Here is a 25,300-nt window from a genome sequence, read left to right on the forward strand (position 1 = left end):
ATTTTCCATAGGATTGAGGTCAGGGCTTTGTGATGGCCACTCCAATACATTGACTTTGTTGTCCTTAAGCCATTTTGCCACAATTTTGGAAGTATGATTGGGGTCATTGTCCATTAAGAAGACCCATTTGCGACCAAGCTTTAACTTCCTGACTGATGTCTTGAGATGTTGCTTCAATATATCCACACAATTTTCCTTCCTCATGATGCCATCTATTTTGTGAAGGACACCAGTCCTTCCTGCAGCAAAGCACCCCCACAGCATGATGCTGCCACCCCCGTCCTTCACGGTTGGGATGGTGTTCGTCGGCTTGCAAGCCCCCCTTTTTCCTCCAAACATAACGATGGTCATTATGGCCAAACAGTTCTATTTTTGTTTAATCAGACCAGAGGACATTTCTCCAAAAAGTACGATCTTTGTCCCCATGTGCAGTTGCAAACCGTAGTCTGGCTTTTTTATGGCGGTTTTGGAGAAGTGGCTTCTTCCTTGCTGAGCGGCCTTTCAGGTTATGTCGATATAGGACTTGTTTTACTGTGGATATAGATCATTTGTACCTGTTTCCTCCAGCATCTTCACAAGGTCCTTTGCTGTTGTTCTGGGATTGATTCACACTTTTCGCACCAAAGTACGTTCATCTCTAGGAGACAGAACGCGTCTCCTTCCTGAGCGGTATGACGGCTGCGTGGGCCCCTGGTGTTTATACTTGCGTACTATTGTTTGTACAGATGAACCAGACTTGTGGAGGTCTACAACTCTTCTTCTGAGGTCTTGGCTGATTTCTTTTTTTATTTTCCCATGATGTCAAGCAAAGAGGCACTGAGTTTGAAGGTAGGCCTTGAAATACATCCACAGGTACACCTCCAATTGACTCAAATGATGTCAATTAGCCTATCAGAAGTTTCTAAAGCCATGACATAATTTTCTGGAATTTTCCAAGCTGTTTAAAGGCACAGTCAACTTAGTGTATGTAAACTTCTGACCCACTGGAATTGTGATTCAGTGATTTATAAGTGAAATAATCTGTCTGTAAACAATTGTTGGAAAAATTACTTGTGTCATGCACAAAGTAGATGTCCTAACTGACTTGCCAAAACTATAGTTTGTTAACAAGAAATTTGTGGAATGGTTGAAAAAATTGTTTTAATGACTCCAACCTAAGTGTATGTAAACTTCCGATTTCAACTGTATAAACGCCACAAAGTCCACCTTGTTAACCTTTAAAATATCAGAGTTCTGCTGGTGAAAGGCAACCCCTGCAGCCTGCAGTGAAGGCCTATCCACCACCATGGACTCTTCAGGAGTACCATTCGAACCTTCAACCCTTTTAACAGCCGTTGCATATGAAATGCTCTGGACAGCCCTGACTTTAGCCATCTTGAGGGGTGCCCTGTTCCGAAGAGACACAGACCACACGTCAAACTTCTGAAATCGGGTGAGACGCAACACACGTTCGTTCTGGTCCTCAGAAGTACAAAAAATCTAAACAAGCCCGCCTTTGGTGATCCTCACAGCCCTCACTTTACCCAGCACTCTCTCCACCAGTTTGGATATCTCAAATGGATTCTTCAAGATTGATAATCCGATCAGCTGCTCCTCCTTAACAAACCGTACAAGATACGAAGGGACATTCTCAGCACTGAACACGACTTTGCTCCATTTAATTTTTTTTTGGACAATACTCAAATTCTCCTTTATTTTGCCGCCATTAGATTCAAAATCCACAACAGCTTCCGCCATCTTTCAGGCCGCCATGTTGAATCTCATGCCGCGTTAAAAACATCTGGGAACTCAGAAATCTCCGACTTCAGTCCGTTCAAGACAACTGGGAACTCGTAAAAAAAGAGAACAATTGTTTTGAGCGGTCATCCATCCAACCCAAGTTGGAAACTCTTGCATCTATTTTGAAAGAAAAACATGGGAACTCGGAAAAAATTAGGTCAAATAATGACTTTAGTGATCTTCAGGTCGGAAAGTCGGAGCTCTAGAATGTTGCCAGAGTTTCCGAGTTGGATGACCGTTCAAAACGACTTTTCCCTGTTGGAACTCATTATTTTCACGAGTTTGTTCTCGAGTTTCTCGGCATAAAAAACACAAACATTCTAACTGGGTACTTCTTACCGATGTCATATCTATGCGACGCCAACAACACACACACACACACACACACACACACACACACACACACACACACACACACACACACACACACACACACACACACACACACACACACACACACACACACACAGAGAGACACACACACATCACTAGCCTATTTGTGGTTTTATACTGCTCCAGTTTCTGACTTCTTCTACCTCTTTATCTTTTAGTGCAGAAAGTGTTAGTTCTCCTGCCTGTTCATTGATTGGGACCAAACTTTTTCTCTTCTCTTCTTTTCTCATCTCTTCTTCTCTTCTCTTCTGGTAACCAGACACCCGGGTCCATTGTCTCTATTGTTGTGTTAATTAGAGGCTAGGTCTCATGTTCAGAGGGAGAAGCTGGCACCAGTCTGTTCTCATGGCCTCTGCTACAGGGAAGGTGACAGGAGGAACAGGGGACAGGGCCATGGCCTGCATGGCCATCCCATAGGGACCCGGTGGATGGTGGAAACACACTGGCTCTGTGGAGAGAGAGGGGAGACAAAGGTCCTCCTATTTCTCTGTGTCACATATACAGAGAGAGAGGGCTAAGTTAGACTCCCAGGACTAGTGTTACAGCCTAACAATAGCTAGGCAGCACCAGTGGACCAGGGGAGTGAAAAGAGCAGTCAGGGTCGATGCAAGGCGAGGTGTCGTGTAGTCTGTGTGGTAGCAAAATACTATGTTTCTCTGTCTATCTCCTTCCCTTCTTCACAGAGCAAGTCTCTCTCATTATCTCTGTCTTCATGAGAGGTCAGTGGCACAGACCCCCATGCTATTCTGAGTTAGTAGAGTGTGCTGCTGTCTTCCATTCTTATAAGCCTACAGCTGTAAACTGGTATGGAGCAGAAATGCATGCCACCAGTAGAGGGGGTAAGACGACAGTATTTCAAAGTATTAAACATTCAGGTCAACTGTTCGCCACAGGTATTTTTTTTACATTTTAGCAGACACTTATCGTGCAATTAGGGTTAAATGCCTTGCTCAAGGGCACATCGGCAGATGTTTTACCTTGTTGGCTCGGGGATTCGAGCCTGCAACCTTTCAGTTACTGGCACGACGCTCTAACCGCTAGGCTACCTGCCGCATGGTTGAGGCTCTACAATGTTAACATATCCTGACCCATGGTCATGTTGAACATAATATTTCCTTTTAAAAATGCAATGATCTGCCTCACTTTAAGTGAATTATCTGTTCTAAATGTGTGTCGGATTCAAACTAGATATGCAGTGTCAGTGTAAGTCTTGCTTCAAAATTGGGTTTTTTCTGTGTGCAATTTTATTTGACAAATTACGAGTCCTGTTGAGTTAGGTTAACCAGAGCCTCTTGCCCTCTTCCACTAGTCCATTTGAAGAAAAAAATACACATACCCACACAAATGTTTTAGATTATAATATATCCGTTCATGTTTTTACTTTTCACCCGGTTCCAATTGAATCTCTAACCTCACACTCTTCCAAATCTGCAGGTTGCATGACTGACCTCCGTTTGCACAGAAGAGAGCCAATGGGTCAAACATGGCACCCCCAATACCAGACCTGGGTTCAAATAGGATTAGAAATATTTTAAATACTTTGAGCGTTTGCCTTAGCCTACCTGGTGTGCCAGGTGTGCTGTGTTTGCTTGGTTTACACTTTTGGGACTTCTCTATTGGTTTCAATGCAATAGGTTAGCTCAATCAAGTTTAGCTAAATTAGTTGAAATGATTTAGAGTAGTATTTGAACCCAGGTCTGCTCCGAATACCCACCACTTGTCACGTTCGTTAGAAGAAGCAGACCAAGGCGCAGCGTGATATGCGTACATCTTTTAATGAGTACTACACAATACAACAAAACGATACGTGAAGTCCTAAGGTTAACAAAACACAAACCTCTCCGGAACAAGATCCCACAAATGACAAGTGCAAAACAGGCTGCCTAAGTATGATTCCCAATCAGAGACAACAAGCCACAGCTGCCTCTGATTGGGAACCACCCCGGCCAACATAGAAACACATGAACTAGAACATGAACATAGAACACTAAACATAGAAACTAACACCCTGGCTCAACATATAAGTGTCCCCAGAGCCAGGGCGTGACAGTACCCCCCCCCCCCCAAAGGCGCGGACTGCGACCGCGCCAACTAAACCCAACAGGGGAGGGGCCGGGTGGGCATTCCGGCTCTGGGCGTGACCACCACTCTCTAGCTACCCCCCCGTAGCGCCCCTGGTCTGGTCCCGCTGGCTGGAGCTGGACTGGACATCGGTGGAGCGGATTGCTTAGGCTCCGGTGTGGAGCAGCTGACCGGTACCTGACCAGGCACCGGTGGAACAGGCACGGGCTGTGCCGGATTGACGACGCGCACCACTGGCTTGGTGCGGGGAGCAGGAACCGGCCGGACCGGGCTGGCGACGCGCACCACTGGCTTGGTGCGGGGAGCAGGAACGGGCCGGACCGGGCTGACGACGCGCAACACTGGCTTGGTGTGGGGAGCAGTAACAGGCCGGACCGGGCTGGCGACGCGCACCACAGGCTTGGTGCGGGGAGCAGGAACAGGCCGGGCCGGGCTGGCGACGCGCACCACTGGCTTGGTGCGAGGGGCAGGAACAGGCCGGGCCGGCGACGCGCACCACTAACTTAGTGCGGGGAGCAGGAACGGGTTGGGCCGTACTGGGAACACGCACCACTAACTTAGTGCGGGGAGCAGGAACGGGCCTGACCGTACTGGGAACACACACCATTGGCCTTGTGCGGGAATCAGGAACGGGCCGGACCGGACTGGTGACACACACCACTTGCTTGGTGCGAGGAGCGGGACTGGGTTTCCTCATAAACCTCCGCTCCCTCTGCTGCCTACTCAGTTCCTCTCGCCGTGCCTCCACACTCTCCTTCTCCCTCCTGACCAATGGCCCCCGTAACCTGGTGGCCTCCTCTCCTAGTCCACAAACTCGCCCTGTAGCTGCCTCCAGCAGCCCTGTCGTCCATGCCGTGTGCCTCCCCCAAAAAAATGTATTGGGGTTGCCTCTCGCCTGTCCGACGACGGCCCGGTTGGCGCCGCTTCTCCTCTCCTGCCTGGACATCCTCCCTCATCGCCCTCCGGTAGCGGACGGCCTCCTCCTCGGTGATCTTCCCCCAACCGAGGAGGACATCCACTAGCGTTACCTCCGGCGTTTGCTCCTGGACACGCTGCTTGGTCCTTAATTGGTGGGATCTTCTGTCACGTTCGTTAGAAGAAGCAGACCAAGGCGCAGCGTGATATGCGTACATCTTTTAATGAGTACTACACAATACAACAAAACAACAAAACGATACGTGAAGTCCTAAGGTTAACAAAACACAAACCTCTCCGGAACAAGATCCCACAAATGACAAGTGCAAAACAGGCTGCCTAAGTATGGTTCCCAATCAGAGACAACAAGCCACAGCTGCCTCTGATTGGGAACCACCCCGGCCAACATAGAAACACATGAACTAGAACATGAACATAGAACACTAAACATAGAAACTAACACCCTGGCTCAACATATAAGTGTCCCCAGAGCCAGGGCATGACACTACTCTGTGTCTATGCATCTACAGAGAGATAGCAAGAGAGAGTCTGGCAGTCATTTCAGACATACGATAAGCATTCTGCTGCTCTGGAGAAAAACAGGGCTTAAATGACCCTCCTTGCAGATATTGGGAGTCATAATCTTTTCAAGCACTGACTGAAGTGGCCCAACAGGGCTATGGATGCTTAGTGGAGGCACTGTGGAGGGTTAGTTCAAGCTGTATACTTGTGGGACATGGATAAAAAGAGGTACTTCATGGGTACGACTTCTCTAAAAATGTTTGTGACTATAATGTTTATCCACTGTACTAGTACTTTTACTTCAGTACTCCTACAGTATAATAGTATACTTTTCTCTATGTGTATAAACAACAATTCCCTTTTCCAGCTCTACTGTTAGATATTATTCTATTTTTAAAACTATTTTTATTTATCAAAGTGTATTTGTCACATGCACAGGATACAACAGGTGTAAACAGTACAGTGAAATGCTTGCAAGCTTTTCCTCAACAATATCAAAGGTACAATTTGAAACTAAAAGAAGAGCAGGGAATCAATTACTGGGTCAGTTAAAATAAAAAACACACAAGAAATAGAAACACATCAGTATTGAATGCTATATACAAGTTCAGTACCAGTACTATATCAATGTGCAGGGATACTGGTTGTTCACATGTATTCACACTATACATGTGAATATCCATATAATGTATTCTGAAAATGTGTAGGGTATGTCTTGTGTGCTGGTATGATTAATCACGGCTGGACACAGGGATAAGAAACATGCATACAGTATTTATTTAGCAACCAGAAGGACACATTAATTTAAATAAAACTACAAAGGTACTTCACTTATACAAAATATAGATTATATCCCATTCACATACAAAATAACAATAATTTACGGTATAAATTACAATTTCACTAATTTATTTACAATTTTCATGAAAACAGTATTTTGTATTCCCCCAAAACCCATTGGTCTCCATATCACACTGAGCTGCTCATCTTATTACCATGACAACAGTACCAAGTATCATTCTGAATGCACCACAGATAGAGAAAAGAGAAGACAGTTTCCATTATTATAAGAAGGTACCATGGAATTGTCCGGTTGACTGGAGGACAGGGGAGAAAATGGAGTTGGTGTTATTATTCATCAGGCTATCCAAACAGACATGACCTTGCTAGATTTAAACTGTCAGATATGGTTACTTTCTATGTGATTTGACAAAGACGCCTCTCTCTGATTTTCCTCATACACACACGCTCCCCCTCTTTCTCTCACTCACATACTCTCTTCCATGCACACATGCTATCTCTCTCTGTCACACACACACACACACGCACACACACACACAGCTACGTACATTGAGCTCCAAAGGTATTGGGACACATTTGTTGTTGTTTTGGCTCTCTACTCCAGCCCTTTGGATTTGAAATGATACAATGACTATGAAGTTCAAGTGCAGACTGTCAGCTTTAATTTGAGGGTATTTTCCTCCATATCGGGTGAACAAATATCATACCCCGCTACAAAATGCTAACCTTCCCTGTTATTGTAATGGTGAGATGTTAGCATGTTTTGGGGGTATGATATTTGTGCATCTGTAACTTTCTCACTTTCATTATTCACGATTCATTCAGGATTATCTGTATTCATAGTAGCATCCACATTTATGTAGAAGTGTTCAGAAACATATTATATTCTTATTTACAATAAAAGAGACTCCAAAATGACACAATACATTATTTACCATTAATTTATATTGGGCACAAAATATTCTGAAACACAACCAAAACAAACAGCAAATGCATCCAGCAAATGTGTAGAGTCACAAGCTTGATGTAGTCATTGCAAGCTATGAATATGGGACCAAATACTTAAATTTAATACAGATATAAGTGAATTTGTCCCAATACTTTTTGTCCCTTAAAATGGGGGGACTATGTAAAAAATTGCTGTAATTTCTAAACGGTTCATGAAAATACCCTCAAATTAAAGCTGACAGTCTGCACTTTAACCTCATTTCAAATCCAAAGTGCTGGAGTACAGAGCCAAAACAACAGACAATGTGTCACTGTCCCAAAACATTTGGAGCTCTCTCTATGTCTTACTATACTTGTGAGGACTTTTTGGGGACCAACAATTGATGCCCGTTCAAAATCCTATTTTCCCTAATCCCTAACCCTAAACCTAACCCTAACCTTAACTCCTAACCCTAACCACTAACCGCTAACCCATAATTCTAACCCTAACCCTAATTCTAACCCTAACCCCTAAACCTGAAATGGCCTTTTTACAAGTGAGGACCGGAAAAATGTCCTCACTTCTCTGAATTTTTGTTGGTTTACTATTCTTGTGAGGACTTCTGGTACTCACAAATATAGTAAAACGTTTACACACACACACACACACACACACACACACACACACACACACAGTCTCTCTTACTCTAAGCACAAACTGCTCTGAACATCACAGACCCAGGGGCATTTTCTTGTCCTGCGATAATTAACATGAGTAACAGATGAGCAGACAGCCAAAATACAACATTAGGTCACCCAGCAGACAAACATCAGAGAAGAAGAAAAGTTCCTTGCATCGCGAGGCGAGGCCCTCTCATTAAGTCACACCTACGATAAATCCTAAACCTCATTCCAATGTGACACATAGGGCACTGGTCAAAAGTAGTGCACTATATATAGTTGGGAATAGGGTGCCATTTGGGACACAACCACTGGTCCCTTTGATATTTTAAGTAAAAATTGTGCACCAATATTGAATCTTAAAAGCCTGTTATATTAAATTAAGTGCCCTTTAATATAGACCACATGGACAATTCAATACATCAGATTTTTTTTACATGAATAAAGAAATCTGCACTTGAAAAAAATGTCCCTTGTCAAGTTGTCCTGACTTGTAGGAAGATTTGAACCCACTTAACCACAAAATGTCATTAGGTTTTCACCATCATTGTAAAGCCCTAATTATTTCATTTTTTTCATTTCATCTAATTATGTTCTTGTTTTGACAGAGTTATTTCTGAAGATTATTATTTATTTAATGTGATTAGTGATTAATATACGTCTGCCCCTCATTTTAAGGTCAACCCTGTTACGTGAACTGAACTCTCGTTCAAAAGAAACATTGAACATATAATAGTAAAATCATAGTGTAAAGGCAGGTGAGCTGGGTCAACTCTTTTTGGCCATTCAATTGCCCCTCTCTGTTGCACACAACAAGCTTCCATTCCCCCTGTCACAAGCCATCACAAGCATGGCTGATTTAAGATGAAAACTTCAACCATGTTACGGTCAATGATGTATATAAACCCTGGATTGCTGATGCTATGTATTGGCCAATGAGAGGCTTTGAAGCTACCGGTCGGCCATATTGGCACTCCTCAGAAAAGCAGTCCTCCATAGGAATGAATGGAATTCTACAGTATTTCATTGAAATGTTTAAAAGACAAAATTACATGTATTTAAGTATTTTTGTTGTTGTAGTGGGGACAGTAACATTAGCACTCTCTAAAGAAAATACTTTAAATGTTTTTATTTATTTATGAATTATTTATTTGTATGTTTAGCTCACATACTTTTATTTAAAAGTATGCATTAAGGTGTCTGTAATATAATAAATGTGGCAAAAACAAATGTAGACATTTATAAATGCATTTCCACAGCTTCCAAAATATTTTTTTACAAAGGTGGGGGAATGCCAAGATGGCGGTGCGGTGGCTTCAAAACAGCGCCCCCTTGTCAGTCATCTAGAGTATATATAAATCATTGGTTATGTCAACCCTGTTACTTTAATGCCACTTTATTGGCACTTACAATAGTATTTTTTTCCTAACCCTTGAGAAGTTGAACATGTGCTGTTTATGACAGAATGTTAAAATGAGGTGAAATTGAAGTATTTCTTGACCAAGTTACACTACCTAAAATGTAATCTATTCGTGCAATTTTGCATATCAACTGTAACCCTTTTGTTGCAAGTGCTCTCAATATCAAGTTTGCAGTTTGCAAATCTCCAATAATCAGTTTCTAACGGTTTTGGTTCGAGAGCAGATAAGAGCCAAACTAGATTGAAGTACTATTTATCTGTCACCATACAAGTAGCGGCAAATTTAAGTGCATTGAGGTTTTGGACCAGATTAATCAGCTTTGACTATGTTTGAGATTGTTGGGAAAAACAAACTGATAGAAATACAATTCTAACATTATTATACATATAGAGTATAATGTAATATATATTAACATATATTTCATCTCTATGGTTCAACCTCTCTTTATGGAATTCCAACCTGCTGCATTCCAGGAGCACATTAACACATTGTGACCTTTCACGTGTCCTCAAAGCTCACAGAAACACACCGGACTGCAACAGTCTGCTTGCCTTGCACAGTGGACTATCACGAGTTCATTCATTCATCCCATATTAGTTGTGCTTTAGCTGCAAGTTGAGAGAGGTTGTTTGGGTCTAGTGAGCCCTCTGAATGTGGGAATGAATCTGCTGCTGAAGACAGGAAGAAAAAAAAAAAGCTCCCAACTCTGAGCTAAGTTGCAGTTGATGAGTAAGTACAAAAACGACTTTGATGGATTTCGCCATTGCTTTGCCGAGACACAAAATGAAAGAGCAGGACATATGTCATCATCATCCCCCACATTGAATTACACAATATACAACACAATTTACCCCCTCCTTGTAATCAAATGGCAACATAACGATAACAATATGTTCAGTAATGTCCAAGAAGACTACACATAAGTGCACATAGAAAAAGAAATAGAAAAGAAATCAAGCAAACATTTTTTCCAAGTCTCGCCCACGCTACAGTAATTCCAATTGACGTAGTCTGTCATAGGGTGGGGATCACAAGCAATAGACTCAGAGACAAGGAGAAGAGTGGTAGGAGGGGAGAGGGAAAGAAGCCTAGCAGGCTTGTTGAAGAGCCCTAAGGCACTTAAACATAGTTAAACCAGAAAGATAAGAACCCACAGCTGAGCGGACGAGAGAGAACCTCTGAGCATTTCAAAGACTCCTTTAAATGGCAGTTGTTTAATGAAACCCCCCCCCCCCCCCCCCCCTATCCCTCATCCACCAGCGGCCATAGTAGAGACTCTTGATACAGTTTCCTCCAGAGGCAGTGTGGAAGAGATAGCAGTGTCGGAGGTGGAACTGCTTTAGAGCTTTCAAATCCACAAGTGGCTCCTGGCATTATCCCTAAAGCGGACATTATCATTGGCTGCACGGAGTCGCATTAAGAGAAATCCCATGCAGCCTTCTTTACAAGTTCGAACACAGGAATGTGAGTTGTAATCTATACCTCGATTACTCTTATTTCGTTGAGTGATTTTTAATTTGAGCCTACACTTTCTCCTTCTGAACTTCTAACGCGAGCTGTGGGTGTGGCTTTGTGACAGTGATCAAGAGCAGCTGCTAACCGATTTGACTGCTCCAACACAGTTACACCTCTGACACCGCCAAAACATCAGATATCGCTGTTTAACGCTTGATCTGATTGAATCTAGGCCTTACTCTGACATTGGTCAAGATCCAACCCCTTGTTCTGTGAGACACCTATGACAGTCACTGATAGGGAATATGCATGGCTCCCAGTAAAAAGTCCACCTTACACTGTATATCTGCCCTCCTCTCCTGCCTTGTACACAGCAGACACAGACAGCCCTGTCTGGATCCCCTTTAGGGATTTGGCTCTTGGGCCATTTGGTAGTAGTCACTCAGTGAGTCAGTGAATCAGTCATTAGTTAGCATGTTAGCTTTGTAGCTCAGTGCCCCATAGAGTCTCATTGGTAGAGGGGCTAGCTCTGTGGCTAGCTCTGGTGCGGTAGGCCCTGGTACAGGGTGAAGTAGTGGTGATGGTGGTGATGTTAGTGGACCAGACTGCAGTTCGCTAGTTGCCCACCAGAGGGCTGAGGTCTCCGTGGTGGTTCTTTAGCTTCTTCTTGAAGAGGGAGATGGTGGAGGGCCGGTAGAAGATGATCCAGGGCTCGGACGCAGCACTCTGCCCGCTGCAGCTCTCTGAACCACTGATGGTTGGGATGTTAGGAGATCTGGAAAAAAAGATTGAGAGAGGGAGAGAAGAGAGAGAAATAGATATAGCAAGAGAGAATAGTAACATTAGGTTATATATTCCACCTGCTGGGGCTCTCACAGCGTTAAAAAGACATTACACGCAATCAACTACACTTCGGTTACACTATTGAGGCATTAGTACAATACAACTTTACTGTCCATAAGTTACAGCAAACAACGGAAAATGAAATACTTACTTCACTGTAATATGCAGTAGTAGTTTAGCTACCATGGCTATGACTGTCAGAGTCAGGAGAGCAGCTAGAGCGTAGATGGTCCACACTGTCAACACAGAAACACAATTGAAATCAGACAGTTTAGAAGAAACATACCAGTGAAGAAGAACCCTATGCACTTGAGTAGAGTCTCAGACAGGCATGGAGGCACCTGATCAGAAAGAGATAAAAGGGGGCTATAAAATAAAAACTGTCTGGCACATCTACACCATATTTGTACAGTATTATACACTGAGTGTACAAAACATTAGGAACACCTTTGTAATATTGAGTTGCACCCCCTTTTGCACTTAGAACAGCCTCAATTCGTCGGGGTATGAACTCTACAAGGTGTCGAAAGCATTCCACAGGGATGCTGGCCCATGTTAACTCCAATGCTTCCCACAGTTGTGTCAAGTTGGCTGGATGTCCATTGGGTGTCCGACCATTCTTGATACACACGGGAAACATTTGAGCGTAAAAAACCCAGCAGCGTTGCAGTTCTTGACACACTCAAGCTGGTGCGCCTGGCACCTACTACCATACCTTGTTCAAAGGCACTTCAATCTTTTGTCTTACCCATTCACCCTCTGAATGGCACACATACACAATCCATGTCTCAATTGTCTCAAGGTATAAAAATCATTCTTTAACCTGTCTCCTCCCCTTCATCTACACTGAATGAAGTGGATTTAACAGGTGACATCAATAAGGGACCATAGCTTTCACCTGGATTCACCTGGTCAGTCTATGTCATGGAAAGAGTATACTCAGTGTAAGGCTTGATCTACCTGCACATGTTAGCCTAAAGCCCTTTATCAGAGCCGATTCAGACAGTAAAATATTAGTACCTGCGTTTTTGATGCACATCTGTTAATATATACTGAACAAAAATATAAACGCAACATGTAAAGTGTTGGTCCCATTGTTCATGAGCTGAAATAAAAGATCCCAGAAATTTTCCATATGCACAAAAAGCTTATTTTTCTCAAATGTTGAGCTCAAATTTGTTTACATCCCTGTTAGTGAGCATTTCTCCTTTGCCAAGATAATCCATCCACCTGACAGGTGTGGCATATCAAGAAGCTGATTTAACAGCATGATCATTACACAGGTGCACCTTAAAGGCCACTCTAAAATTTGCAGTTTTGTCACACAACACAATACTACAGATGTCTCAAGTTTTGAGGGAGCGTTTAATTGGCATGCTGACTGTAGGAATGTCCACCAGAGCTGTTGCCAGATCATTTAATGTTCATATCTCTACCATAAGCTGCCTCCAACATCGTTTTAGAGAATTTGGCAGTACCTCCACCCGGCCTCACAACTGCAGACCACGTGTAACCACGTCAGCCCAGGACCTCCACATCAGGCTTCTTCACCTGTGGGATCGTCTGAGGGGGAGTATTTCTGTCTGTAATAAAACCCTTTTGTGGGGAAAAACTCATTCTGATTGGCTGGGCTCCTCAGTGGGTGGGCCTACTGTATGCGCTCCCAGGCACACCCATGGCTGTGCCCTTGCCAAGTCATGTGAAATCCATAGATTGCGGCCTAATTTATTTATTTAAATTGACTGATTTCTTTGAAATTGTTGCATGTTGCGTTTATATTTTTGTTCAGTATATATCCCTATAACCAAACAGGTCTCACACCTTTTTTGTAAAACATACAGTTTTTGAACAATCGAAAACAGCATGCAGATGCAGGAAGGTACGATGTTGGTTACACATAAGAGAAACCCCAGAAAGGTACGATGTTGGTTACACATAAGAGAAACCCCAGAAAGGTTAAAAAAAACAGTACCAAAGGTACAAAAAAACAAACAAGTAGTAACTGAGAGATGGAGAGATAGGACGTAGACATGTCGGTATCAATAGAGGTGAGTCGTAGTAGAAAGCCATATTAGAAACCCCAGAGAAGTAGAAAGATAGGATGTTGGTAACTGAGAGATAGAAAACAACAATCTTGGTCTCTACATACTAGAGGTAGATAGGATAGTTAAGTAGGTAGGATATTGGTATCTACATACTAGAGGTGTTTCCGTTGGTCCTGTTGGGTCCGGCCCACTGACCTGGCATGTTGTGGTCCGGTTTACCGGGACTGGATGTTATCACATAGAGGATCTGAGAGGAACGTCCGTTACCGCTCCCGTTAGACTTCTCCGTTACGCCGTTAAGCTGAGGCTCCACTGTACTAGTGTCCTCATCTTCCTCCTCCTCCTCTTCCTCATCCATAGGTCTGGTGTCCAGGCCTCTCAGTGCTGAAACAACAACAACAAACAGAATGTTTCCATGGGCCTATTGCAACGAAGATTGGCCAGTAGATTATTGGCAGATGTTAAACCATCAATACGTGGTAAATTCACCAACGCAGCTGATCTCATTTACAAGCAGCATTGGCCACCGATTTACTGCTCCCTAACGCGGATGTTGGGTTTATCTTTGATGGGTATTATCATCGGAACAATTTCATCCGGCAATTCTACCCGACTAAGGGCGATTTATCTATTTGACAATCATTCCGCACAACTGAAATAAAGTATTTAATTTCCTCGTTTACCACGGCAAATCTACTATGGCAATGTAGCCTACCCTACGCAAATCCATGGTTTCCAATTTATGTTATCCATTAATGATTTTACTTGTCTGAATCAAATATGGTCATTTCTTAACAAGAGGGTAAAAGGAAATATTCCTGAACTGTAAGCTACACATTTGACATTTGAAACTAAATCATGATTGCATTGTATTTTGAATCAAATTATATTGTATTCTAATAATAGTAATGAAGTTATTGAAAGTTGCACAAATAATATAGAATTATGTTTTTAACCAATCATTTTAATCACTTGAAAAAACAAACAAACATACAAAACAATGAACAGGACAGGGAAAAGTGGGGACAACAGACAGAAATAGGCTACAGCTCCACAAAACAGATTGGATGTATAATTAGGCCTATGTTGCCATGTTAAGATGAAACTTTGTGCTACTCGAGACTGTGATGTATTCTATTTGTTTAGTGGTTGTCTGTGTGTGATGAGCTGTTCGTGGTTAGGCTGGTAGTGTTGTATGGATAGCGGATATTTCTTTATTTGTAGATCAACGTGATAACACTCAATAGTGAACCTTTATATTTTCGTACAGTAATTAGTCCATTAGGCCTACTGTGGCATATTGTACTTTATTGTCTGAATTGGAAATACATGTGGTGGGAGAGTAGCCTAATTTCTTATTATTTGGAAGTTGTTATCCAAAGAAACAAATACAAAAGCCTTGGTTTGATAATGATATTTCAATTGTCTGTCACACATGTTGCTGCAATCCATGTCACTTTCATTTACAATGTGGTAATTCATTAAAAGTTGGTCTTCAATAACTTTATTTCGCAGAAGAGTAACCTCGATATAATCTCTTATCTCTACCATGAATGGTGGCCTAAATCTTTACTAGGAGTTAAAAGTTTTGTCTGACATAACTTAACATGACTGCGATGTTCCCACATGTTCTCCATTTGATACAACAGAATGCAGCGCTGCCGCTGCTTCAAACCTCGGCTCGGCAGGAAATTCCTCAGACGTCATCTGAGAGCGTTTATCCTCATCTGAGAGGGAAATTACCATCGTACCACTCAGCAACGTATGGATGTACTAACATACTGTTTGGTATTTACATCCATCCAGCTTAGCCTCAAGGGAGAATCTCTCTCTCTCTCTCTTTTCCCAGCTCAGCGGGATTATTCATATTTTTTTTACTTGTGACCTTTTCTTATAACATGTCTCATTATATTGTATATTCATTCCCAACAACCTCTGTTTCTGCTGTGCGGTCTGAAACAAGTGAAGTCAGGATTGAGAAGGGAATTGGCTGCAGATCTGGGTGTCAGACTCTGACCTGAGAATATAGTTTTTTAGTCTGTGTGTCTCTCTCTCTGTGTGTGTGTTTGGGTGTATGTCTGTGTTTGTGTGTATGTCTGAGTTTGTGTGCCTTCCAGCCCTGTAGGCTCTTAGCTTTAATGTCAACAATATTAACTAATTCAGAGAGAGTTGTGTTGAGTGCTGATGCCTTAAGGAAATGGAACTGAAACAATACAAGAGTTTGGTCTATACAGAGAACTGCTATTTATACGTAAATACAGTACTTTCATTCCATTATGATGAGTGTGTAATATAAGATTGGGTTCAGATTGGGATCCCTAGTTGGTGGTGCACTCTGTGTATACAATGATGTTCAGGATGGGGAGAATGATGTATGAATGATATATATACAGATATACGATACCAGTGACAAACAAAACATCTCAAGGTTATTTACATAACCCCGGTTCTCTGATATTATGAGTGGGACGACTCATGTGGGAATGTGCCTGTGTCCAGAAAACTCGAAGAACCAAACACAAACGTCTGTTGGAGACAGACAGGCCGCCCAATGGGGTGAGCCCCCTTCCCCAGAACAGGGTCCACGCGCCTGCCAAAAGGCCATTCAAGCATGCCTATCTTCCTCTTGTGAGGAGGGGAGTGTGGCGAGTCATCTCACTTATAATATCAGAGAACCGGGGTTATGTAAATAACTTTGAGTTCTCTTTCAATTATTTGTTTCGACGACTCACATACGAGACGTATGAAACTCCCATATAGCAGGCCCGCTCTCCGAACACTAGTCTCCAGACTACCCCTCAGACGCCCCGATACTGAGAACAGTATGCGCCAGAAAAGGTGCAGTGACTTTCAGTCGGTAGAACCTCATGAGGGGATGCCCAACATGCCGCATTACAGATCTCCTGTAAGGAGACGCCTTTGAACAGAGCCCAAGAGGTAGCCATACCTCTGGTGGAATGAACCCTCAGAAGCTGTAACCCCTTGCTATTATAAGCTAATATTATAGCATCCACTATCCAATGTCACAACCGTTGACGCTCTTGCGTCAAGCTCTCGTTCTATCCAAATACATGCGTAAAGCATGCACTGGACACAAACGGTGGAGACGCTCGTCCTCTGCAGAAGAGAAAGGTGGTAGGTGGAAAGTCATAAGCTCCAAGGTAAGACAATTGTAACTGTCGCTGACCTTAGGCATAAAGGTGGGGTTAGGCAATAGGGTTACCTTGGTAAAACCCTGGACAAACAGTAGGCAGGAATTGTGAGCTGACAGTGAATGTCGTTCACTCACTCGCTTTGCGGAAGTAAGGACTACCAATAAAGCGGTCTTGAGAGAGAGATATTTCATCTCTACAGCCTCCAGCATCTCAAAACGCTGCTCAGACAAAGCCTCAAGCAGAGTAGAAAGATCCCAAGACGGGGCTACAGGCTTGGATATTGGACGTAAGCGGGGCGCCCCCTTCTTAAAATGGCATTACAGCGGGTGCTTGCCCACCGTGCTGTTATTAAGGCCTATATGACAGGCCGAGGAAAGCGGTTAATCAGAACTTAACAGTGGAGAAAGCCTTCCCGCTGTCCAGAAGGCCTTGCAGGAAGCATAAAACCTCTGATACAAAACATTGGTAAGGAATGATCTGTTTTTGGTCACACCACTTCTCAAAGATGCAGCATTTATTTCCGTAAATTGAGCATGTAGAAGGGGCTCTGGATTGTCTCAATGACTCTGAGGCAGACTAGTCGCGTCCATAGGGCCATGGTGAGGGTGATGAATTTCCCAGTTCGCCTGGGCCAGGAGATCCGTGCATAATGGGAGTTGCCAGGGCTCGTCATAAAGCAAGAGAATGATCTCCGTTAACCAGAGCTTGCCCGGCCATCTGGGGGCTACCAGGATGAGGGACAAGCCTCGTTGTCTCACTATGACTAGAGTGGGGAGTGTGAGGCTTATAGGGGGGAAAGCGTAGAGCAGCGCCTTTGGCCAAGGGTGTGCCAACTAGGGCTATGGCGGTCCCGAAATTTAGTCAGCCGGTGATTGTCAAGCAAATAACTGCCGGTCTCACGGTAATTGACCGTTAGTTAACGTAAACACATTTAGCATCTCCTGGTGTCACGATCGTCTAAGGAGGGAGAGGACCAAGGCGCAGCGTTGAAAGCAAACATATTTATATTATCAAGATCACACGATCAAAACAACGAAACGTGACGTCCTTGGTTACAAAAACAAACCAACACGGAACAAGAAACCACAACACAAAGTGAAAAGACCGATAGTTAAATATGGCTCCCAATCAGAGACAACCAGCTGTCACTCGTTGCCTCTGATTGGGAGTCACTCAGCCCAACATAGAAAATCAAACATAGAATACACACCCTGGCTCAACATAACATTGTCCCCAGAGCCAGGGCGTGACAGTACCCCCCCCTAAAGGCGCGGACTCCGACCGCGCCAACTAAATCCCACAGGGGAGGGACCGGGTGGGCACTCCGCCTTGGCGGCGGATCCGGCTCCGGGCCTGATCCCCACTCCCTCTCCAACCCCCCAAAGTACCCCTGGTCCGGTCTGGCCCCGCTGGCCGGAGCCGGACTGACGATACGCACCCCTGGCTTGGTGCGTGGAGCAGGAATGGACCGGACTGGGCTGGCGACGCGCACCACAGACTTGGTGCGGAGAGCAGGAACGGGCCGGACAGGGCTGACGAAACGCACCACAGACTTGGTGCGGAGAGCAGGCACGGGCCGTGCCGGACTGATGACGCACACCACTGGCTTGGTGCGGGGAGCTTGGATGGGCCGGACTGGGCTGGCGACGCACCCCGTAGGCTTGGTGCGTGGAGCAGGGACTGGCCGGGCTGGGCTGGCGACGCACACCGTAGGCTTGGTGCGGAGAGCAGGAACGGGCCGGACAGGGCTGACGAAACGCACCACAGACTTGGTGCGGAGAGCAGGCACGGGCCGTGCCGGACTGATGACGCACACCACTGGCTTGGTGCGGGGAGCTTGGATGGGCCGGACTGGGCTGGCGACGCACCCCGTAGGCTTGGTGCGTGGAGCAGGGACAGGCCGGGCTGGGCTGGCGACGCGCACCGTACACTTGGTGCGAGGGGCTGGAACAGGCCGGACCGTACTGGGGACACACACCACTGGCTCTACCTCGGGATCTGGAACGGGCCGGACCGGACTGGTAACACACCCCAGTACCTCTCGCCGTGCCTCTACATCCTCCATCCCCTCTTCGACCAGTGGCCCCCGTAACCTGGCGGCCTCCTCTGGCAACCCGCTGGGCCGCTCTATCGCGGCCTCCTGCTGGTCCGACGTCGTGAGCCCCCCCCTAAAAATTTTCTGGGGGTCTCTCCTCCCCGTGGGCCAGGCCTCCATCGTTCTCGCCAGACTCTCACCCCACTGCTCCAAAGTCCAACCTCTCTCCTCTTCTCTTGGCTTGGCCCAGTCGAGACTCCTACTCAACTGCTCCCAAGTCCATCCTCTCTCTTCTTCACGCTCTAGCTGTATGGTGCGTGTCTCCAGCCTTTTCCCACCAGTGCCTACACCACGCACCAAGCCTTCTGTGTGTCCCCCGAGTCCTGTGCGTCCTGTTGCTGCTCTCCGCACTAGGCCTTATGTGCGTCCCCAGGGTCCAGCATGCCCTGTTCCTGCTCTCCGCACTAGGCCTTATGTGCGTCCCCAGGGTCCAGCATGCCCTGTTGCTGCTCTCCGCACTAGGCTTTATGTGCGTTCCCAGGGTCCAGCATACCCTGTTGCTTCTCCCCGCACTAGCCCTGAGATGCGTGTCCTCAGCCCGGTACCTCCAGTTCCGGCACCACGCACCAGGCCTACGGTGCGCCTCAGACGGCCAGAGTCTGCCGTCTGCCCAACGGGGCCTGAACTGCCCGTCTGGACTGAGCCTGCAAAGCCGCCCGTCTGCCATGAGCCTTCAGAGCCGTCCGCCAGACCGGAGCCGCTAGAGCCTTCCGCCAGACAGGATCAGCCAGAGCCTTCCGCCAGACAGGATCAGCCAGAGCCTTCCGCCAGACAGGATCAGCCAGAGCCGTCAGCCAGCCATGAGCAGCCAGATCCGTCAGCCAGCCATGAGCAGCCAGATCCGTCAGCCAGCCATGAGCAGCCAGATCCGTCAGCCAGCCATGAGCAGCCAGATCCGTCAGCCAGCCATGAGCAGCCAGATCCTTCAGCCAGCCATGAGCAGCCAGATCCGTTGGCCAGCCATGAGCAGCCAGATCCGACGGCCAGCCATGAGCAGCCAGATCCGTCAGCCAGCCATGAGCAGCCAGATCCGTCGGCCAGCCATGAGCAGCCAGATCCTTCAGCCAGCCATGAGCCGGCCAGCCAGGATCCGCCAGAGCCGTCCAGCCAGGATCCGCCAGAGCCGTCCAGCCAGGATCCGCCAGAGCCAGCCAGCCAGGATCCGCCATTGAGTCCGGTGCTGTCCCTTAGCCCGGTGCTGCCCCTTATCCTGGTGCTGCCCCTTAGTCCGGTGCTGCCCCTTAGTCCGGTGCTGCCCTTTAGTCCGGTGCCGCCCCTTAATCCAGTGGGGTTTAGTTGGGGGGTGGTCATGTGGAGGAGGCTACGGAGGCGGATAGTGACTAAGGTGGGGTGGGGACCACGACCAGGGCCAGAACCGCCACCGTGGACAGACGCCCACCCAGACCCTCCCCTAGACTGTATGCTGGTGCGCCCGGAGTGCGCACCTTTAGGGGGGGGGTACTGTGACACTCTGGCTCTGGGACTTTTGTATTTGAGCCAGGGTGTATTTTGTTTTGTTGGGTTTTGGTTTTGTTTCTAGGTTTGCCTTTCTGTTGGCTGCATTTCTAGGTTTGGTCGATGACTCCCAATCGGAGGTAACGAGTGTCAGCTGTCGGCTCGTTATCTCTGATTGGGAGCCATATTTATTCTGATTGTTTTCCTGTGGGAATGGTGGGTTTTTGTTCTAAGTTCAGTCGGTGTACTGAGGACGTTACGGTTCTTGTTTTGTTTTGTCGTTTATTCTTCAATAAAGTCATGTTTCTTGGACACGCTGCGCCTTGGTCATACTTGGACGACATAGACCCCCGTGACACCTGGCTTCCATGCATAGCCTACAAGCCACTGATGCAGACCTTTGGAACATCTACATTTAAAAAAAAGTCAAATAAAAAGCCATGTAATATGCCCTACACCATCACAATAAATCCATGATTTATTTTAGACAGGTCTGAAGAAACAGGATATGAAGACAATGTAGTCTATTTCAGAAGAACAGAATAGCATACTCTGAGTTGTCCTTATGTTAGGTCCTGATCTGGCTATGCCATATGGCTGTGGGCTACACTACTTCATTTAGCAGACAAGATTTGCTTAGAATTCCGTGGCATTATTTTATAGTATGAAGAATACAATTGAACATAGCTGAATAAAATAGAAAGGATATTTTCTCCAAATGATTTGAGGGAGTGCACACCTGTTGCTATTCTGTGTTGAGCGGTTAACAAAGAAACAGATCCTCCTTTTATGCTTAATTTAGAGTTATTTCTACAACTTTCGTTTAAATACAAACGTTGGGCTATACAAACGTTGGGCTAATTTTTAATACATTCTAAGGCTGCATGATGTGACTCTAATGATGATTTGAAAAAAGTCTCATGAAAGGCTTCTTTTGCTCAGGCTGCACACACTTCATCAGTCTCTCATTCCCAATTTGACAAGCACTTGATAATGCCTCGAATTTCCCGGCGGCATCTCCTTTGTGTGGCCGTAATGCCCCCTAAAAAAATCCATGCCTTTTGCGGCCAGTGGCCGTTGTGCCCTTGAGCTGAATATAATAATTATAATTCCCTTCTCCCGGCTGCATGCTCTGTAGCACCTCTCACTCACATGGCTCTCTCAGATTGCTCAATTCTCATTAGCCAATGCCAGTAACGTAATCGGGTCTTCCACACAGCCTGCAAGTGAAGACAGACACATCAGGGACGGAACTGCGCACGTCCTTATCCAATTCTGAGGCGCATATTGAAGATATTGGAAGATATTACCACATTTACTTTTCGTCAGCCAACGAGATGAGTAGGCCTAACGAACAGCAAAAGCACTAGCCTATGTCAATCTACTATCCCCATAGTACAAAAGTTGACCTATTCTATTCTGTGCGATAAATAAATATACCAAGCATAGTCTGGGACAGTTGTGGGATGCGATAGATCCCAAATTAATACAACCTTTAGCATAAAAAAATGTTTTTTAAGCAATGAGGCTGACTCAACAGATCAGAACCTTTAGCTTAAAATGTTGATAAACTATTATGCTATTTCTTCACATTATAAGCGCAGCAATGCACACACGGCAGTAGGCTATAAGCGTGAATGTTCCAAAATGCAAACAATTAGCTGGAAAACACCATTCTCAAAAGTGACCGCAAATATGATTATGCATGTAATGCTTTTATTATAAAGGTGCATTTTTATGGTGAAAATGATCTTCCCCAAACTTGAAACTCACACGCTGCGTATGTATGCCAGTTAGGCTCTACACCCGTTTTAAAGCGGATTAATGTGCTTAATTTTAAAAAGCTATTTGTCCACTTTAGCTGTGATAAAAACATTATCAAAACATATAGGCCTATGGGCTAGTCTACATGAGGTGTGCGACCATGATTTGAAAAAGTCGCAAAAAAAAAGGCATGCGTTTCTTGCCTTACTGCACACAAGCTGGGCATTCACAAGTGATTATATATCATTCACAAGTGATTGGCTAATATTGTCACCAATCAGATTATTCTTAAAAAAAAAAAACTTGTATCAATTTTCTCCCCAGTTGGTAGTTACAGTCTTGTCCCATCGCTGCAAGCCATACGTCCTCCGAAACACAACCCTGCCAAGCCGCACTGTTCGCTTAACCCGGAAGACAGCCGCACCAATGTGTCAGAGAAATCACCGTACACCTGGCGATCAAAGTCAGCTTGCAGGCACCCGGCCTGCCACAAGGAGTCGCTAGAGGACAAGGACATCCCGGCCGGCCAAACCCTCCCATAACCCGGACGATGCTGGGCCAATTGTGCGCCGCCTCATGGGTCTCCCAGTGTCACACAGCCTGGGATCGAACCCGGGTTTGTAGTGACGCCTCGACCACTCGGGAGGCCCGACTATTATTGATTTAATCTTGTCTTTACATATACTAAATAATATAAGTGTGACATTTGTTTTGATTTAGAATGGACCATTATCATGCACCTGTCTCGAAATGGGCAGGGGGAAAAAATACATGTAATCTATGCACTTAAATAGCGAATGGAGGACACTTTTCCCGTGGTTCATTTTCATGCCAGCCAGGTAGGCTATACTCCTGTTGTAAAGAGAAGCAATGTGCTTAATATTAAGAAAGTTGAGAAAGAAATATAATAGGCCTAGCCTATAGAGAGCTGATGGGATCCTTCTCTTTTTAATAGAGGCCATCACTCTGTTTTCTCACGCAATTGCATAGCCTATAGAAATGTTGCTCAACATGAGCTCATGGGCTCTCATGAAGTGTTTGATTAGATTTTCGAATACATTTGCATTGATGTCAGAGTAATTACAGGGACAATAGAGTGCTGAGTACCAGGCAGTTAGCAAGTTTGGTAGGCTACTAATGACCATCAGCAGCATCAGAGCTTGGAGAAGCCTAATTACGTGACTAAACGGTCACGTGGAATTTGACTGCCGTCATGACTCGTGACCGCCGGTGTGGCGGTAATACGGTCACAATAACAGCCCTAGTGCCAACACTGCCAGCCCTAGGGGAGTGTCACTTGATATCGCAAAGAACAGTGGGCATTGCACATTTTCTTGTGATGCAAAGAGATCTGCGGATGCCTGTCCGTATTTCTCTCCGATTCCCTCCACTACTCGGGAATGGAGTTTTCCTCTGGACAGTAAGTCTGCTCCTACATTCAGTACGCCCGGGACATGGGTCGCTCGTAAAGAGAGTATGTGGGTTCCACTCCACAGAATGATAGCTTTGGCTAGGCCGTGGAGTTTTAAGGAATGGATGCCGCCCTGGTTGTTGACGTAGGCCACCACTGTCATATTGTCTGTCCTGACAAGGACGTGACAATACCGGAGGAATGGTAGAATGTGTTTCATAAGAGGAACACTGTCAGAAGTTTGAGGTAATTGATATGGGCAAGGCCGAGTTGTGTGGTCCACACTCAGTTTACTGCCCTCGTGAACTGCGCCCCAACCTATGAGTGACACGTCTGTCGTCACCACCTTCCTCGCTGACACCACCCCTAGAGTGGTGCCGAATGTGAAGATCGAGGGGCCCCTCCATTTCCAGAAAGCTGTGAGGCACTCTGATGTCACACCTTTATCTGTTGATTGAGGTAGCGTTGAGTGCACAGACATAGGGATAAAAGTCAAAGTTGGAAACATCTCATCCTCAGTAGGCAATGTGGGACCACTGAGATAATTGAGGCCATTAACTCCAGTAACCGGAGGCATGTTCGGAACATGGCCGAGTGCCCCCTGTTTAATAGGGATAGGCACTGTCGGAATGAGGCGATGCGGCTTTCCAACAGCGTTGCCCGATACGAGAGCGAGTCTAGGGTGATTCTCAGATACTCTATTCTCTGTGTCGGTATAAAACAGCTTTTTATCTGATTGATTTGGAAATCCGAGCCCGGAAAGGTGGGTTACCAAGGAGGTAACGTCTCGCCCCGCTTGCTCCTGGGAAGGGTAGCAGAGCAGGTAATCATTTATGTAGGCGGATACCCTCAGCCCTCCGTTTCTGAGGGACTCGAGAGCCGCCTCCACACACTTGGTGAATGTTCGGGAAGCTAGCGCTAGCACAAACGGGAGAACAAGGTATTTGTAGGCTTGCCTTGAAAGGCAATCCTTAGAAACCTTGTGTGGATGCTTATATGGAAGTAAGCAGGTCGACTGATGTGACCCAGTTGCCTGGACGAATAGAACGAGACAGCACGTTCGGTGTTAGAATATGAAACGCAAACTTCCTCAGATAGCCGTTGAGGACCCGTAGGTCCAGAATGGGGTGAATCTCCCCCTTTTTGGTAACCAGAATGTACCGGGAGTAGAAGCTGCATTGGCTCTCTTCCTCTGCTATCGCTCTGATATTTCATTTGTATAGAAGAGAGGAGATTTCCTGCTCTAGTATGCATGCCAAGTCGTTGGTCGCATCTGATTCCAGAATGCCGTTGAAGACAAGAGGTCTCATAGCGAACTGCAGTCTGTAGCTTTTGGTAACCGTGGATAGGGTCCCAGGCTTGACTGCGCATGCGTGCCAGTTGTCTACTCTCTCGGCGAGCAGCCCATGGGGAGGTATTCACCAGTGGTGCATTGACGCCCACTGGTGGCAGCAGAGAAAGTTGCTCTTTCATAGTATTTTTGCTATGTGCCCTTGGCATTGATGCCTGGTTGCGACAGAGGTGTTTTTATTGAAAGAGAGAGTGTAGTGACACTG

General features: G+C 45.6%; 1 protein-coding gene across 1 annotated transcript in view; it reads right to left on the reverse strand.

Annotated features, from left to right (window-relative positions):
* Positions 1-11,516: 11,516 nt before the first annotated feature.
* LOC311141334 (kremen protein 1-like) overlaps positions 11,517-25,300 on the reverse strand; it is a 105,743-nt gene continuing 91,959 nt past the window's right edge. Inside the window, exons 8-10 of the mRNA XM_084176628.1 lie at positions 14,018-14,248; positions 11,971-12,055; positions 11,517-11,751 (exon numbers count right to left, since the gene is read on the reverse strand). Of these exons, the coding sequence (XP_084032754.1) occupies positions 11,592-11,751; positions 11,971-12,055; positions 14,018-14,248 (476 nt within the window). The 3' untranslated portion in view covers positions 11,517-11,591. The remainder of the gene's footprint in view (positions 11,752-11,970; positions 12,056-14,017; positions 14,249-25,300) is intronic.

Source organism: Coregonus lavaretus (assembly GCF_964263955.1).
Source record: "Coregonus lavaretus genome assembly, chromosome: 14".
Classification (NCBI taxonomy): Eukaryota; Metazoa; Chordata; class Actinopteri; order Salmoniformes; family Salmonidae; genus Coregonus; species Coregonus lavaretus.